This window comes from Tenrec ecaudatus, chromosome 4 (assembly GCF_050624435.1).
Source record: "Tenrec ecaudatus isolate mTenEca1 chromosome 4, mTenEca1.hap1, whole genome shotgun sequence".
Classification (NCBI taxonomy): Eukaryota; Metazoa; Chordata; class Mammalia; order Afrosoricida; family Tenrecidae; genus Tenrec; species Tenrec ecaudatus.
In genome coordinates, this window is record NC_134533.1 from 205032516 (window position 1) to 205049012 (window position 16497).

Consider the following 16497-nt stretch of genomic DNA (forward strand, 5'->3'; position numbering starts at 1 on the left):
AAGCCCCCTCCACAGGCCCAGCAGCTCATCGAGGCAGGCTGACAGATGTTCCACACCCATTTCTCTCTCTCTCTCTATTGCTCTCCTTGAATCCAACTGCTTGTGCCTGTGGCTGGCCCGTGTCCCCGAAACATTAACTCCCCTGTTTGCAAAGTGAAGAGACCAGACAACGCCCGCCGTGGCTCTGCACGCCGGGGGCTGAGGGTCCGACTCCACTGTGCCAAGCGCCTGAGTGGGGTATGAGGTCGAGGGATGCTCCCCAACCTGGGCTCACACTACGTTTTTTATTTTACAACTCATGGGAACCCCTTCCCGTCGCAGTGCAGGCCCCACAGGCCGCCCTGTGGCCTCAGCGGTAAGCCCCTGATGCTGTCCGCTAGGTGGCCGCATGCTGACCCCCGCTCACAGGGGCAGGATGGGCTGTGGGTGGGGCCCGGCTCCTCCACTCCGGCTACAGCACCACAGACCAGCAGGACATCTCGGCTCCTGGAGGCCCCTGTTGGTAATCCAGCTTGAGCTCCCTGGGACAGACAACAGACAGCAGCTCTCAGGCATCGTGGCATGAGAGCAGAACAGCAGTGTTGGGGTGTGGGGTGGTGGTGGCTCTTGGGCTCCCCTAGAATCCCCTTCGGACATGCTGACAGGGACTCATCACCCAGGGGGCCCTGCAGGTCGAAGGCTCTAAGAGTTATGGGCTCCTGTGCTCCCACTATGCCCCAGGGAACTCTGGGTAGTGTGTTTCCTGTGCGGTCACTGAGTGCTGAGACAGACATGCGTGGGGTGTCACCTGGTGGCAGGGTGGTCAATCCCCTGGACGGTCAGCGTTCCCTTGCTGTCCTTGGCAGCTTCAGGCTTCCAGAGCACGTCCCGGTAGAACTGACCTGGGACACAAAGGTTGCGTCAGCAAGACCCAAGCCAGAGATGGGCTGAGAGAGGCAGAGATGAGGGGGCACTGCCTGGCAGCCCCTGAGGGGGTTCCCAGACCAGGCCATGGCAGCGTACCAAGGGTCCCGTTGACGCGGCTGGAGAAGCGATCGGTGTCCCGCAGAAGGAGCCGGAGGCCTGCCCCAGGGCCCTCCCAGGACCTCAGCCCTAGGGTCACTTTGTCGGGATTGGTGAGCAGCAGGAGGCCGGTCCTATCCATGGTCATCTTGAGCCTGTGGACAAAGCCAGTGTCCTGAGCAGGAAGGTGGGGTCTGCGGAGGCCTGTGAACAATCTCTCAGGACCTGGGCAGTCTGGCTGGGCCGGGACTTGGGGGGCGGGGTGTCTCAGGAGTTCACAGGGCAGCCTCGCAGGAGAAGCCTCTCAGTCCTGGGCCTCTGGTGCCTCGTTGGTCTGGATGAGCTCTGTTTGCCGCCGTGTAATTTCTCAGAGCATTGTTCTCACTATTGCTTTCTCAGGCTGGAGTTTGCCTGGCTCATTTATACAGCTGTTATTTTGTGTTGTTGTGTGGTTATCTATCTGTTAGATGACGTTCAAACTCCCTGCCATCAGTCGGTGCCGACTCACGGCGACCTTATAGGACAGGCTGGAGCTGCCCCTGTGGGTTTCCAAGGCTGTGACACTCCACGGGAGTAGAAAGCCTCATCTTTCTCCACGGAGCGGCTGGTGGGTTCGAACTGCCACCCTTGCGATTCCCGGTTCACAGCCTATGATGCCAACAGGTTCCCTTACTTCCTGAGCACAGTGACTTTGGGTCAAGGGTGACTTTCAGAGACGCTGAAGTGTTCAGTCCCGGGCCCCAGGTTACAGCGATGGTGGAGCCGCCTGTTGAGTGCAGGGCTGTCCCTTGGGGGCTGTTCACATGGGCTTGCCCTTGGCAGACTCTGCTGTGACCGTGGCCCGTCCAGTGCCATTTCCTGAGGCCCCTGAAAGCCGAGGAAACGCCACAGGGATTCTCTATCCAATGTGTACATGCAGAAGGTCCAAGGATGGCTGCTTTTTCCTACGCTCTCCTCAGATGACCCGAGGCTGCTGGAAGCTCGTGGGTGAAGCTGGAGGAGTTTGTGGGTGGAGGTGCTGCAGTTGACAACCTGGCAGTGGGTCCTCCCAAGTTGGGCAAGGAAGGGGTGCACCACAGGCTGGAGCTGGGAGCGGCTGACCGAGCCCCTCTCTGGAGACTCACCGTAACTCCTGGGGCCAGAGAGCCATCTCTGGAAGGCTGTGCCAGGGGGAGGGGTCTGCCATCTGGCCCCGTTAGCCCTCCTGGCCCCCCAGGATTTCAAGCCAGGCAGAGGTGCCCTCTGAACCTCACACCCAGGGCCACCTCTACCCGCCCCTCTTTGGGAGACCACGCAGGCCGGTAGGCGCTGTGCCCACTGCTCTCCCACTGGGAGCTCCCTTCTGCCCCTACCCTCCCATCCTTCTTTCTCAGATGGGCAGGTGACAGCCAAATCAGAGTGCCGCCGGAGGGACCGTGCCGCGCCGGGTTCCGTGGGAGCTGTGTCTCCTGTAGTGCGGCCCGCCTGACCCCCAGGTCCAAGGCCTCAGGCCAGCAGCCAGCAATGTGGTCAGAGGTCACCCAGCCAGTGCCCAGGCCTGGGCCTTACCCGGACATCACCGTGAACAGCGTCTTCTTCCACTGGTGGGCAGAGCTTCCTTGATCCCGGGTCAGCACAACGTGCTCAGGGGACACGTGGACAAGCACCTGGGGGTTCCTGAAGGCCACTCTGATCCATGAGAAATGCGCCTTCTCAAACTGACCGGTCACCTCCACCCCTGAGAGAAGCAGGCCCAGAAAAGCCCGGCTGTGGTCCCCGCCCGCAGCACCGGCACTGACCCAAACAGGAAGTTTCACCTGACCCTGTCCACCAGGGACGGGCGTCACACCACGCTGGCCAGAGCAGGCCTTCCTCGGGGTCTCCACCAGCATCCCCTGATCTCCCTTTGCATGCTAGGCCCCTCAAGTCCCCTGTGGCAATGCTTCTGGAGTCTCCCCCTCCCAAGGAGCCCTCTGAGAGGGAGGTCCCCTCTCAAGTCTATGAACCTTCCGATGACCCCTGTCCTGGCCTCGGCACCGGGCTCCATGTCAGTGGTCCTTGCCCTGCCCTGGGAGCAAACAGATTCCTGGACCAGTGGAGACCTGAGTGGGCACCAAACGGTCTCGGCAGGCAGGAGGGAGCAGTGGGCTTCACTGATGTTGCAGATGTGCCCACTCACCTCAGCTAGATCTGGGGTGCTTCCCAGGGGCCCAGCAGCATGCCCCCTCCCACCACGACCCTGCCCTTGCACCCTCTGCATCCCACCAGCACCTTCTGGGGCTTCTGCAGGCGCTTGATCCTCCCCTGTATATGCCAGTCCCCCTTCCCGCCTACCTGCTGCGGGTTCTCCTGCTTGCCCGCCAATGAGCTGTGTGACCTGACCCAGCTCCCTGGATCCTGCCACTTCCGTGCCCCTCTAAGCACTGCCCACCGGTCACTGTGCTCATGGGCACCCAGGTCTGTGCCTGCCCTGCCCCCCAGAGTGTGTGGGGGTTCCACTCATGGGTGGCCAGTGACCCTGCAGTGGCCAGACCAGGGACCTGCACCTGGGGCACCAAGGAGTGATCTGAGGGTGGGTGTGTGAGTGACTGCGGGTGTGGGCGTGCCAGGATGTGACTGGGAGGACGTGCTCAGAGGGCTGGGACAGGCCAGGCGGTGGGCGTCTGCCTGCCTGTCCCCCTTGGCGAGCAGGGCTCACCTTGGTCAGGGTCCGACAGCAGGTTCATGCGTCCCTGGGTGTGCTTGAGGTCTACGCAGAGTGGGTCCACACTCTGCCCAGGCAGTGGCAGGATGGCGTCAGGAACCTGCAGAGGGGCTGGGGGAGTGGGTACAAGGGTCCTGGGGCAGGTGGAGTAGGCTGGGTGTCAGGGTGGGCTGGGGTGACGAGGGGGGCTAGCAACTTACCTGAGGTCGGGGCTTCTGAGTCTGTTTCAAGGGGGAAAGGGACTCTGAGTTTAGGCAGCTCTGTCCTCGGGAGAGGGAGAGGATGGAGCAGGGGACCCTCTTCAGAGCATCGCTGGGAAATCTGAGCCACAGGGTCACAGCGGTGCCCAGGGTCTCCCCACCCAGGGTCTCCCCACCCAGGGCTCTGGGTTGGGCGGGCCGTCATCCTCGGTGCCCACATGTCGCTCATGAACTATGTGTCAAGCGGACACAGAGAGAGGATTGAGCAGAGGGTCACCAGCACCCAGAGCCCTTCAGCCACCACCACGTCCCCCAAGCACCTGCGCACAATCCTCCACCCAGAAGGACCTTGGCAGGGGGGCTTCTGAAACGGAGAGGGCAGAGGGCCTAGCTGGTCCATGAGGGGGGCCTCATCATGAATGTGCCCCCAGGATATAATGACCCCGATTCAGTGACAGTTACAGGCCCGAAGGCCCTGCCTTGGGGACCACATACCTGGTGAGGCTGAACCGGTCCCGACCCGTGGGAGCCCGCTGTGCTTACTCAAGAAGCCTAGGGGGAGGAGGGGGAGGGGAGGGAGGGGTGAACGCCCTGCTGAGCAGCCTTGGCTGGGCCCCTCCCCTCTGGACGCAGGTCTGCTAGCCCAGGACTTCAGTGACAAGGAGGCCGCTGGAAGCGCGCACACCAGAGGGAATGAGGCACTGGGGACCACCGGACCCTGCCTCCACCTCCCGTCTCCGCCCCACCTGACTTCGCTCTCCCTCCTTCAGGGCCAGCTTCTGCGTTCAACCAAATCTCCACTTCTGCAGGCCACCCCACTGACCCTACCTCCCAGCACCAAGCTTACTCAGCCCGAAGTAGTCTGGCACCGTCAGTGTGTCCATGTCTGGGGCTTCGGCGTCCAGCACTGCAGCAGCACCAGGAAGCCCAGGGACTTCGGACATGATGCGCACACCACCTTTGGGACAGGGTGACACTAGTGGAGTCCGCTCTTAGGCAAAGTCACCATTGTCCTCACAGCAGGGTTCGGGGACCTTGCCTCCCCTCCCCCCACCCTTTGGGAGGACACAAGGCTGCAGCCACAGGCCTCTCCTGTGCGCCTGCTCCTTGGGGTGCCGCGTCCCTCACCAACGACTTTCGAGCCAACTCGCCCCTTCTTTCTTGTTCTGACAGCAGAGAGAGTCTCGGGGTACAGGCCTCCGGCGCTCCCTGTTAGGACACACCTGGACTTGAGCCCAGCCCCCATGCCAGGCTGGGAAGCCAGACAGACACACCCCCTCTGCTGGGGCCAGGGCAAAGCCCCCCCGCACCCCACGCTTTCCTTCCAGGCTCCACCTCTCAATCTAAATCTGCTTCCTCCTCTTGGGGTGTGGTTGGGTCTGGCACCTGGAAATCAAAGACCCCCGGGTTTGCTTCTTGGGTCTCCTTTCCCGGGACCTGGGCTGAACAGGGACTATGTCCCTGGTGTCTGTCTGGGACAGGGCCTCAGACAGGTGAGTGCCAGCCACAATGTGAACAAGCAGGTGAGTGGAGACAGCAGTAACTTGGGCAAGGTGATGTCCTTCCTGCAGAGCAGCCGCAGGGGGAGGCTCTTCACGGACCGGGCCCTGTAGGGTCAGAGCGCTGGTTCGTAGGCAAGGGGACTGTCCCCTGGGCTACCTAAGGAGGATCCTGGGACCAGATGTTGTCTTGAATGGAAATGACGCATGTGTCTGTTGTCTTCTGGGGAAAACACAGAGAGAGAAACAAAAAAAACCCCACAAACATTGTTGGGATGATTTGTATCAATTGGAAGTACATGTTTAATCTAGGTCTGCAGCTAAGAACCACGGTCTCTCTGCAGGAGAAAGACGGGGCTTTCTGCTCCTGCCAAGCGCCTCAGAGACTCTCGGTGAAAACCCTACCCTGTCCTCCGGGGCGCCATGAGTCGGCACGACCAGCGGCAGCGAGAACTCCCAACCTCAGAGCCACACATGGCGGTGAGTGCCGAGCCGAGGCCCAGCCTGTTTCCCCAGCAGGAAGATGGGACAAGTCTCCTAGGGCTCTGCCACTACCTGGGAGACTGTGATGGCAGGGTCTCGGGAATAGCAAGACAGGTGCCAGGGAGGCTGGTCAGCCGAGACCCAGACCTACCATCTTCCCTGGGCTTCTCAGCCACCTGGGACTGTTCCTGGCCTTCTGGCTTGGTGACCACCATGGAGGTGAGCGGCGTGACAAAGCTGTAGTGCAGCGACAAGTTCAGAGCCTGCTGCTCCAGGGCTGGCCGCTCAGCGTCGGATGCAGAAACCCTGCCGGCCAAGGGTGTCCAGGTCAGTCAGCAGGCTCTTGATGTCTGAGCAGACTACCTCGCTCCCTTCTGGACCCCCGGGGAGCATCCCCTGGGAGAATATGGAGCCTCCTCTCTGAGCCTAGGTGATGGCCCACGCCGGCCAGTGCCTGTCCCTGCACCACTGAGCCGGTCACTCACAGGTCCTCCAGCAGTTGCTGGATGGTGAGGTAGGCCCAGAGCCTCTCCATGAAGCTGTGGAAGATGTACTTGGGACCCCGGAACATCTCCTCCTGCTGGGCCACGTTGGACTCCATCTGGAAGGTGAAATTCTGCTTGTGCTGGGGGGGGGCAGAGAGGGAGGGAGCAGTGAGGGCTTGCCACTCTCAGGCCCTGCCTGGCACCTCTCAGCAACCCCTGGGGGCCGGGCAGATCTCTGCAGTTGGCTGTGAAGACTGCATGTCCTTGAATAGTAGGGGGTGGGGTTGGAGGGAGTTTGGGGGGTTGAGCCTCGGCTGATGAGCAGGAGGGGTGGAGAATAGGGACCAGGAGTCCCGCCTCTACAGGCAGAGCCTCGTGCAGAACGAAGGGGGCAGCCAGTGTGGAAACCCCAGAGAGGTTGGGCAGGCACTGCGTGGAGCTGAAAGGGTGTCCAGATACATCCCACCCTCAGCCCCACGAGGACAAACAGGTGGAGCAGGAAGTGGTCTGGGTGTCCTGGCTCACACTCAGCCTGCAGGCAGGGATTCTGCCCCAGCCTCTGAAGGGTCCACAGTGACACAGCTAGAGGGCCTCGTTCCCTTAGCCCCGCCCCAGCAGTGGCACTGAGAGATGTTAGGTCCCTGTAACGTTTTCCAGAGGGTGCATGGGAATGAACACGTGACCCCTAAAATCAGAGATGTGGCCTGGAGAAGCATCCTGGGGGCTGACGGTGTCCGGGGACCCTTAGCCTACAGGGCGGTGTCGGTGTGCACCGCCACCCACAGAGGTGGGAATGGTAACTCAGACCTGGTTCACAAAGGGTGCTGAGGCCTGGGAGGTGAAGGGGCCTCCCAGAGGCTCCAGCTGATGAGTTCCATTTGGGTGGGCACGCCACCGGGCCTGCACCAGCAGCTGGGAAATTTGCTACCTCGTCTGGCTGGAGGTCCTGCTCCCCACCCTCCCCATGCCTGCCTGCCCTTCACACACACGCTGCTCTCTAGCCACACTGAGCGGCATGGAGCATCCTGAGGTCTCTTCACCCTGGCTCTGCCCACCTCCTCCTGGAAGCCCTTCCTGGATCACAGGCGGGGCTGCCCTCCCTCCGGAGGCCGCAGGACCATCATCTGGGGTGCATCCAGCCTGCAGCTCCTGGTGTGAGTGGGGATTGGACTGCAGGGAGGTCTGTCCCCAAGGCCTAGAGAAGACCCTGCCAATACTGGGCACTCAGTTTCCCTTTGCAGATCGAGTGCTTGGGACTCACTGGAAGGGGGTAGCGCAGGTAGAGGCCTGCAGAGGCCAGGCAAGGGAGAGTACTCTGAGGAGTTGGGCTCTTGGCTCAGTGGCAGTGGGGGCAGAGACCGTGGTTTGGCCTGCCCGGAGCTCAGTCTGCCCATTGGTGAGCTATCCTGCCTGAGGTGTGACCACATCTGCTCTGACTGCATTGTGCCCCCCACCCCCCACCCATGCTGGGCACCACACAGGTGTTTTCACCGGCCTCATGCTGCCTCCCTGCCCCAACAAAATCTCCAATTCAAACCCACAACATAGGCAGTTGTCACCCCCAGGTGGGGGAGTGAAACTTGAGGCTCAAGACATTCTGCAACTGGCCCAAGCTCCACCAGCTAGAGCTCAGGCTGCTCTCAGTGCCCAGCCCGCCGGCTGCCGAGGTGGACCTGCCCCCAGCCCCCAGCCCCGGGGCCTTTCCCTGGAGACTGGCTGACCGTACTCACCACCCGCCCTGTGACTTGAGCCGAGAGGACCGCAGGACCCTGTTCCCTAAGTTTCCCGGCCACCACCATCTCAGAGCCCTTGAAGAAGAGCCGGAAATTTTCCCGAGTGACCATCTCCACGGCGCCGCCTGGGTACTCAAAGGCCACTGACGTCAGCAGTGGGTTGGCCACCTCCTGGTAGAAGTCCTGCAGGGCGAGGGGCGGTCAGGTAGGCTGGGCGACCTCCCTGTGGGCCCCGCCCTGACGGCCCAGTTGGGGGTCGCGCAGCACCTGCAGCTGCAGGGCAGAGTCGGAGTCCTGGTAGATGCGCCGTGCCAGCCCCCCGTTGTCCAGCGCCAGCTTCTCCAGGAAGGAGTAGCTCACGTCGAAGCCGAAGCCCAGGCAGAAGAGGCTGTACTGGCCGCCCACAGCCTCCCGCACATTCTCCTGGATCTTGGAAGGGTTGGTTTCGCCTGCACCCCGGGAAGGACCGGGCATCCGTGATTCCCTCAGCAGAGATTTCTGGCATCTCCAAGCAGGGTGTCTGCCCCTCTGTGCCACCCTGCCCCCTGCAGGGCACTCACCCACGGTGGGGTCCCCGTCGGTCAGCAGGATGATGAGGGACACACTCCCCGCGGGAAGCTGCTCCTTCTGGTTGCTGCTGTCCAGCAGCTCCACGGCCATCATCATGGCGCCGTTGATGTTGGTCCCTGAGGGGCAGATACTCGATGGGGGGCTGCTCCCTCCCCAGACTCTGCCTGGGGTGGTGTGCAGGCCAGGTGCTCACCTCCTTGGGCCCGGATGCCGGCTGCATAGTGCTTGGCCTCGTCCACATTTTTGGCTGAGGCTGGCACCAGAAGCGGCCTCCAGGGGCTGGCCTCGCTGCTGAAGACAATGAGGTTGAACTGGTCCTTGGGGCGGAGGTCATCCAGGATCTTGACCAGGGCTTCCCGGGTCTGCAGGGAAGACAGCAGGGGGCGAGTTGCTATGGGAGCACTCCTGGGGAGCGGGCTCAGGGCCTTTGGACTGTCACCCCTGGGCTCCTGTTGTCTGGCTGGGGACAAGAGTGTCTGCCTAGGAACAGGAGCCCCCTTCCCCTGGCCTGACCATCCGAGGGCCGAGGAGGGTGGCCTGCATGCTGGGTGGGGGGGAAGGGAGGGCCTGGCCTGGACCCACCTGTTGGATCTTCTTGCCGCTCATGGAGCCACTCTTATCAATGACAAAGACCACATTCTTGGGCATGGCAGTCAGCCCTTCGGGGGCAAAGTAGTGCACGAAGTAGCCATTCTCCACCTGCAGCCAGAGAGGCGTTTGGACGTCAGAACTCAGCCCTGCCCACTACCCTGCTCCACCAGAGCTGGCCCGTGCTACCCGCTGGGCTGACTGACCCCCGCCCCCCACCCCACCTGAATGGAGCCCCCGGAGAGGGTCCGGTTCACGTCATAGCGGACGATGAAGTTGCCATCCAGTGCCGTTTCCTGCTGCTCGGGGGACTTCTGCTGCTGGGCGAGCGTGGGCTTGAACAGGATGTGAGCCTGGGGATGGAAGGCAGGGAGGGTCAGGAGGGCTGCTGGAACCATGCCAGGGAGGGAGCACCTTGGGGGGCGTTGGGGAGGGGGTGAGAGCAGACCCCTGGGCTGGTGGGGGCTGTGGGCAGAGGCTGGCCTTGTGTCCCACAGGACCCAGTCCTCTCCACCTCGACCCGTGGCCCAGGACCCTTACCCCTCGACGCTCCGACTTCTTCCCCAGACACTGACCTCGGGGTTCACCCTAGCACCCCACCCTCAGAGCCTTGCCCTGCCCCCTGCCAAATAGCAACAGGTCTGGGGCTTCGGAGAGGCCTCCACTTCAGGACCTGCTTCCGGGAGAGCAGGCATGGGAACCCCACTCACTGAGCCTGCCCCTGGGAGGGGTGGGGCGCTGTGGGCTGGGCCATGGGTGGCAGGTGTGGGCAGGGCTGCCGGCAGGCGGTGGGAGGGGCGGGGTAGGGCGGTCTGTGGGTGGCTGGGATGGGCGGGGGAACAGGGTCATGGGCGGGGCCGGGCCGGGCCGGGGCGGGCACACCTTGGTGTCGCTCTGGGTGGTGGTCAGGGCCTCGGCCAGCTCGTTGGTCAGGAAGGTGCTCTCTGTCTCCAGGAGTCTGATGCCCTGCGGCTCGAAGATGTGAATGTCCATCTGGGGGAGAGCAGGGGCCGCTGGGTCCTCGTGGGCGGGGCTCGTGGGGGGCCGCGGGGGAGGGAGGGCAGGGGGCTGGGCGGGGGCCGGGGGGGGGGGGGGGGGAGGCCGCCGCAGGCACCTGCAGGTGCTTGACCAGCTGCTGGGGCTGGATTCTGAGCAGCAGCTCATAGACCCCCAGCTGCCGCTTGAGCAGCTCCTCGTAGACTAGCTCGAAGGTAATCTTGGCGGCCGGCGCCACGCTGACCGACACCTGGAACTGCTCCGTCTTCCGTCCAGTGGCCCTGCGGGGCGGGGGTGAGGCCACGGGTGTGTGTGAGGGGAGGGCTGGAAGGCGGGCCACCCTGTCCTCCCCGGGACCCCCAGGCCCCTCCGGCTCACTTGACCAGGCCAGCGCTCTGGCCCCGGCTCACAGCCGCGTTGTACTGCTCCTGGGCGGCAGCCTTGTCCTTGATGTTCCCTGGATAGGTGACGCCATCGATGGTCCTGCGGGGAAGGGGGGGCGTTGATTGTTGGGAGTCTGCCCACCTGGCGGCCTAAGCGCTTTCCTGGACCTCAGTGTGACCCCGCCTCTCCCGGGGCCCACCCACTCCCTCTGTGCCCACTGTGCCAGGGCCGGGTGAGGGTGGAGTCTGGGCATGGCATGCTTGATCGTGGCCCACTGAGGCTGTGCACAGAGGGGTGTGGGTCAGAGGGGGCAGGGTGGGTGGCTCCCGGGCTACCTGTGCCCGTCCACTCTGGCTTACAGCCCACCCCGGAAGGAGTACTCGCCCAGCACAGGAGTGGAGTCCACAGGGACCTGGCCCTGTGAGGGTCTGAGGGCAGAGTCTGAGGATGGAGACATCCCTTACCGCCCCCACCCCCACCCCAGACAAGGGCAGGGCAGCCAGCAGCACAGGAAGGGGCTTGGGGCAACCAACTGGCTGTCCCCCAGAGGCGCTGACGCACTAGTACTAGCTGCCCTCTTTAGGAGCCAAGCAGCAGAACTGACCGGGCCACTCCACTGGGGGGCAGGGGGGGCTGTGTGGAGAGAGGAAGCTGCTCCCGGAGCAAGAGTGGACGTGCATGGTAAGCATGTCCCTGACCCCACGGGCGAGAGGACATGTGCTGAGGGCGGGGTGGGGAGGATGGGTCAGGTCAGCTCCTCAGGACCAAGCTGCCCCCTCTCTGACCTCCTGGTTACACTTTCACTCTGGGTCAGAGGTGGGGGCTGCTGGGTGGGGGCAGGGCTCCTCCCCCTCAAGACGGGGTCCTCTCCCAGAGCATCTTGCCCTCTTCTCTGCCCGCCCCCATCCCACGCAGCAACACCACCTGGGCCATGTGTGATGGCTCAGAACTGAGCAGTCCACGTTGGGGGCTCGGCCGAGAGGGTGGGCAGTGCAGGCCAGGCTGCAGAGCTCGGTCAGGCCGAGGCTGCTGTGTGGTGTGGTGTGTGTGTGGTGTGTGTGCATATATGTTTGTATGGTGTGTGTGTATGGGGGGTGGGGGGACAGACCGGAGAGGGGAAGAAGTAGTCAATGGCAAAGACCCCGTCTTGGCTGCAGAGTCTCCAGAGGCACCAGACTTGCCCAGGACCCTGCCCGAGAGTCACTCACCCTCTGCCCTGACTCCCCCACCCGCCCCTGGGTTTCTGGCACCAGCTGCATGTGGCCCTTCTCTCCATGGGGCCAGGGACATCCTGGGTGCTTACCCGTGTTCAGCAAACATTGCGACAGGGAGTCAGAGCAGGGGCGGGAGGAAGGCCAAGGACAACGAGAGGACCAGCAGCAGCAGCAGAGCCCAGGGGCCCCCAAGGTGACCCAGAACAGAAATGCCCTCTGGTGTCCCCATGGGGGTACAACGTGGGGGTACCTAAGCTCGCCTGGCTTAGGGCTTCCAGTCTAGAGGAGATCCTTCTCCCCAAGGATCCTTCCCTCCTCCGCTTGCCTTCTGAGCTGGCTGGAATCTACCTTTAAGAGCTCCCTCCTGCCTGGGCCTGGCCTCGGGGAGCCCAGTCTGTGTCCCTCAAAGATGCTGAGGCCCTCAGCCCATTGTTGGGGCCACACTCAGAGACCGGAGGGCGGGAGGGCTCTGTGTATGGATGAATGGAAGGGCGAGTGGGGCTAGGTGGGTGGATGTATATGTGGGTGGCTAAGCAGATGGATAGAGGGGTGAATGGGTGGAGGCATGCACAGAGAGGGGGAGGCACTGGCCGCACCCAAGGCTTGCGTGGACTCTCCTGGTAGAACCTGCAGCGTTTTGGCACTGCTGGCAGGCCTGGGGAAAGGTGTGGTGGTGACGGGTGGGGCAGCACGCACATGGAGAAGTTGGTGATGAAGGCTCTTTTGGGCAGCTCCATCTGGAAGGTGGCCTCCTGCACCGTGTTGGCCTTGTTGACCACCCGGCTGGTGATGACTGTGTGGGCGAACCGGGAGGAGACCTTGGAGTCCACGGTGAGGCTGTAGATGTCGATGCCATTCTGTTCCCGAGAAAGGGGCGCAGCTGTGTTACCACCACCTGGCTCAGGGCGAGAAGTGGGCCCTGTCGCCTGTCCTGACCTGTCTCCACTGTGCCCAGCCCAGTCTCCAGGTAGACAGACCCAGGTGGGTACCTCCTGAGTGGACGCTCATCTCAAGTAAGAAGCAGCCCTAGGTCACACCCCGGCCTGAGACACCGCATGGCAGAAGCCCGTCCACGGCATGCCCTGGAGCACCAGCGCCTAGCCTGGGAAGCCACCTTTGTTGGGGCAGAGTGGGCCACAGAGGGCCAGGTAGCCTCTGACACCATCTTCAGTGACAGGCCCATGGCCAGTCACTTGCTTTCCGGGGATCTGGCCTCCATGGACCCGGGCGGCCATGCTCCAGCCACCCTCCAGCCAGGGTGCCACGGAGTTCGGTGCCTTTGGGGGTAACGGTGGGTCTAGTTCCTAAGATGATAACAGGGCCTTCTCTCTGTTGCTCCCTTTCCTGCAACCAGAGTGCAGGGCCTGGGGCCCTGTGGTTCCCCCACCCCAGGCCAGCCAGAGCTCCCCCTAGACACAGGCTCCCCTCCCTCAGGCACCCAACAGCCCCAAGTTCTAGACCCCAGTGGCATCGGCTTGTCCCCCCTGAAGGCCCCAGTCCACAGCCCCCATGGCCACAGCTCCTGTCTGTGAACTAGAACCACAGGCTCACCACCTCTGGACGCAGAGAACACCCGGAACCCGGGCAGAAACTGGGGCAGTGCCGTCAGCAGGGTCTCCTTGAGTAGGCTCTTGAGAACATGTGCTTGCGCACACACACACACGCACACATACACACACATATGTGTGTGCGCGCACACACACTCAAATACATACACAATCTCACACACATACATATGCACACACCCTCTGTGTTCTCTCGCTCATACTTACAGAGTTGTACACAGAGGCTCCCCCACACCTCACATGAGCACCCACGCACCCACAGACACTCGGCCCCCAGCATGCTACCTTTTGGGCCGAGGCAACCTGGAGGGTGGCCAGCAGGACAGGCAGCAGGCTGCAGGTCCAGGCAGGGGTCCGGGTCTTCATCTCAGCCCAGTGCCCCTGTCCTCTGTGAGCTTGGGAGGCAGCGGGGAAGGAATTTGTAACTGCTCGCTGGCCCGCCCCTGCGGGGGCAGGTTCTGGGAAATTGGATCCACAAGCCAAGCACGCAGGGCCACAGGTGCTCCTGGACCTTGGCTGGGGCCGGGAGGTATGAGGAAGGGCAGGCTTGGGTTGGAGGTGGCTGTTGGCACCAGAACTTCTCAGACCACCACACTCCTCAGCCCATGAAAGGCCGCAGTCCACTCTGAGAGCAGGGCTGAGGGCCGCGGGAAAGGCAGAGAGGGAGTTGGGCTGGAGGGTGGGATTCCTGGAGGGTGGGGCCTTGGAAACCCAGTGGCGTGGCTGGGCAGTGACGGTCCTGGTGGCCACTGAGGAGCTCTGGGAGGTGTCTAAGTGGGACGATCTGTCTTGTTTTGGGGGCAAGAAGAGCTGGGCCCCATGTTCCCTCCGGGACCAAGTTGTTTTCTGGGTCCATCAGGCTGGCCAGGGCTCTTGGCTCCGTTCTAGGCAGGTCCCCAAACCACCAGTGTCCACAGGCCACATCCTGCAGGTCCTGTTGGGTGCTCCTGCAGGGGGCTGGGAGCTGCAGGGCTCTGTGAAGACCAGCCAGGGCCAGGGCCCTCAGCACTACAGGACGGCCAGGGCCTGGGTCACCGGCAACTCAATTTCCCTTTAATCAAGCTGAAATGTTTTATTATCAGTCTTGTTTCTGGGGCCAGAGGGGCTGGGCCCCTCTCCCCCAGGGATCAGGCAGTTGTGTGCTGTGTCAGGCTAGCCTAACGCTGGTCCAAGCACTAGAAGACCCGAGAGTGAGTGCCCTGCACAGCTTCTGGGTCACAGGGGCGAGAGGACCACAGGAGAGGCCTGTCCGATTTTCACGGAGCCTCGTTGCGGCTGGTTGAGTCGAACTGCTGGCCTTGCATTAGCAGCTCAGGGAGGAGCCCGCGGTGTCCCCAGGGCCCCTTCTAGGGTGCGTGACAGAGGCATGACGGGGCCCCAGGCCTGCTGTATGTGTGTGTGGTAACCACGCTTACCCAGGGCCGAGGGCAGGAAGCCACCTCTCCCCTCAGCCCGGCCCCCTCAGCTGGCTGGTGATATGCCAGCCCTGAAAGCATTGTGGGCCTGGGGCGATTTCCCCAGCTGAAGGTGAAGTGCTCCCCCTTTTGAAGTCTCGCTCCTGTACCCGACACTGACCCCACCCCCCCATCTGGCTCTGGTGGTAATAGGGTCAGGGGAGTGAGCAGGCTCAGGTCCAACCCCCCCCCGCCCCCCCTGTCCCTTGGGCAGAAAGCCTGGCCCAGCCTGGAAGCAGAGCTATAAAAGGAGGCTGGGTGGCCAGGGCTGTGGGAAAGGCTGCGCTGGCCCTCCCTGCTCCCTGGGCAGCCTCCCGGGGATATGTGGTGGGGCGTCCCTGCAGGGTGCGGCTGCGGGCAGGGCCTCTGCCAATGTGCCTGTCATCCAGTCACAGCCCCGTCAGACTGTTATGCGACCTCGGGCGGGGGTGGGTGGGGGTGGGTGTGGGTAGGGGTACTCCGTGGTCCATAGGGCTGAGGTTCCCCTGAGGCAGCTGAGAGACAGAGAGAGAGAAAGAGAGAGAGAGAGAGAGAGAGAGAGAGAGAGAGAGAGAGAGAGAGAGAGAGAGAGAGAGAGAGAGAGAGAGTGTTTTGGGGGAGTGAGCAGGTTGGAGAGGGGCCATAGTCTGCTGCCTCTCAGGGGCTCAAAGACCGCTCGATGCCTTGGGGGGAGGGTGGTGGGGAAGGTCAAGCATCTGTGTAGCTGTCTTCACAGCCATGGACCCGCAGATGTCAAGCAGGGAGGTGGGAAGAGGACAGGAACAGTGGACAGGTGGCAGGGAAGCCTGGACCAGGGAGACGGGTCAGCAGAGACGGGGCCGGGGTGCCTTCCCCTCTGAATGCTAACCGCCCCCCCCTCACACACACACAGGACAGCGGCAGCAGCTAAGTCAGTGCCCTCGGGCTGTTTTATTCTTGGCTGGTGGTGTGGAGATGGCACAGGACACACGCACACAAGACAGTTAGAGGTGTGGCATTCAATGATGCGGGCCACCCTCCTGCTCTCAGCTACCCCTCACCCTGGCCCCCCTGGGTAGCTGGGCGGCCTATTGTTCCTGGGCGGCTGCAGGGCCTGGGCCGAGGCAGCAGGTGAGGTGGGCGCGTTCCACTGTAAAGCTCCTGGTGGCTTGGAAAGCAGGCCAGCCGGCTAGCGTCCAGGCTGGGGGAGGCCAGGGGGAGGCGCCCCCCTCAGCCCAAGGCGCTCTTGGCAGGCCCAGCTCCGGGCTTCTCAAAGACAGTCTCAGTGCCAGTCCGGGAGCCACTGAACACAGAGGGGGCCGTGGAGCCAGCTTGCTCTGCAGGGGGAAAGGGCAGTCAGGGCGGGAGGACTCCCCTTGCACAACCTCCTCCCCTGCCCCCCGCCCCCTGTCATGGGCACCACTCACCACAGGCCCGCATGACCTGGTAGGTCTTGCTCCTGATCTCCTGGTTCTTGCCCAGATTCCCTCGGGCTCCTTTCAGGTCCTCCTCCCTCACAGGGGGCCGCTTCTTCTTGATGGGAGCTTCTGGGGTGCCGGCCTGGGGGAGTCCAAGCCTCATCTTAGTGCCCCCCCTTCAGGGCCGCAGTCCCGGGTGTCCCTGCCCTCTGGAGGCTTTTCATGGCCTAGCCCCCCCCTCCCCCAGCAATTCTCCCCGCCCTTG

At 63.0% G+C, this 16497-nt stretch overlaps 2 protein-coding genes across 2 annotated transcripts; both read right to left on the reverse strand.

Moving 5' to 3' along the window:
- Window positions 1-451: 451 nt before the first annotated feature.
- Window positions 452-13768, reverse strand: ITIH4 (inter-alpha-trypsin inhibitor heavy chain 4). The gene is made up of 21 exons (XM_075547926.1): window positions 13688-13768; window positions 12534-12694; window positions 10618-10722; window positions 10358-10520; window positions 10126-10236; window positions 9468-9596; window positions 9238-9354; window positions 8849-9017; window positions 8646-8771; window positions 8353-8534; window positions 8083-8268; window positions 6353-6492; window positions 5986-6173; window positions 4733-4843; window positions 4381-4437; window positions 3886-3906; window positions 3680-3838; window positions 2551-2719; window positions 1003-1157; window positions 788-881; window positions 452-521 (listed from the first exon to the last, which is right to left on the reverse strand). The coding sequence occupies exons 1-21, from the start codon at window positions 13766-13768 to the stop codon at window positions 452-454; spliced, it is 2694 nt and encodes an 897-aa protein (XP_075404041.1).
- Window positions 13769-15777: 2009 nt separating this feature from the next.
- Window positions 15778-16395, reverse strand: MUSTN1 (musculoskeletal, embryonic nuclear protein 1). Its single transcript, XM_075547927.1, has 2 exons — window positions 16242-16395; window positions 15778-16151 (listed from the first exon to the last, which is right to left on the reverse strand). The coding sequence occupies exons 1-2, from the start codon at window positions 16393-16395 to the stop codon at window positions 16045-16047; spliced, it is 261 nt and encodes an 86-aa protein (XP_075404042.1). The 3' UTR covers window positions 15778-16044.
- Window positions 16396-16497: the final 102 nt, after the last annotated feature.

What these genes read in the sequence shown, in the direction of transcription:
- ITIH4 (XM_075547926.1), bottom strand. Translation starts at nt 13,768, where the DNA reads ATGAAGACCCGGACCCCTGCCTGGACCTGCAGCCTGCTGCCTGTCCTG. An exon ending in CCACCCAGAGCGACACCAAG is followed by an intron (nt 9,597 to 10,125) that starts GTGTGCCCGCCC and finishes TTCCATCCCCAG; the next exon opens with GCTCACATCCTGTTCAAGCC. An exon ending in CGGCATCCGGGCCCAAGGAG is followed by an intron (nt 8,772 to 8,848) that starts GTGAGCACCTGG and finishes TCTGCCCCTCAG; the next exon opens with GGACCAACATCAACGGCGCC.
- MUSTN1 (XM_075547927.1), bottom strand. Translation starts at nt 16,395, where the DNA reads ATGAGGCTTGGACTCCCCCAGGCCGGCACCCCAGAAGCTCCCATCAAG. An exon ending in CCAGGTCATGCGGGCCTGTG is followed by an intron (nt 16,152 to 16,241) that starts GTGAGTGGTGCC and finishes TTCCCCCTGCAG; the next exon opens with AGCAAGCTGGCTCCACGGCC.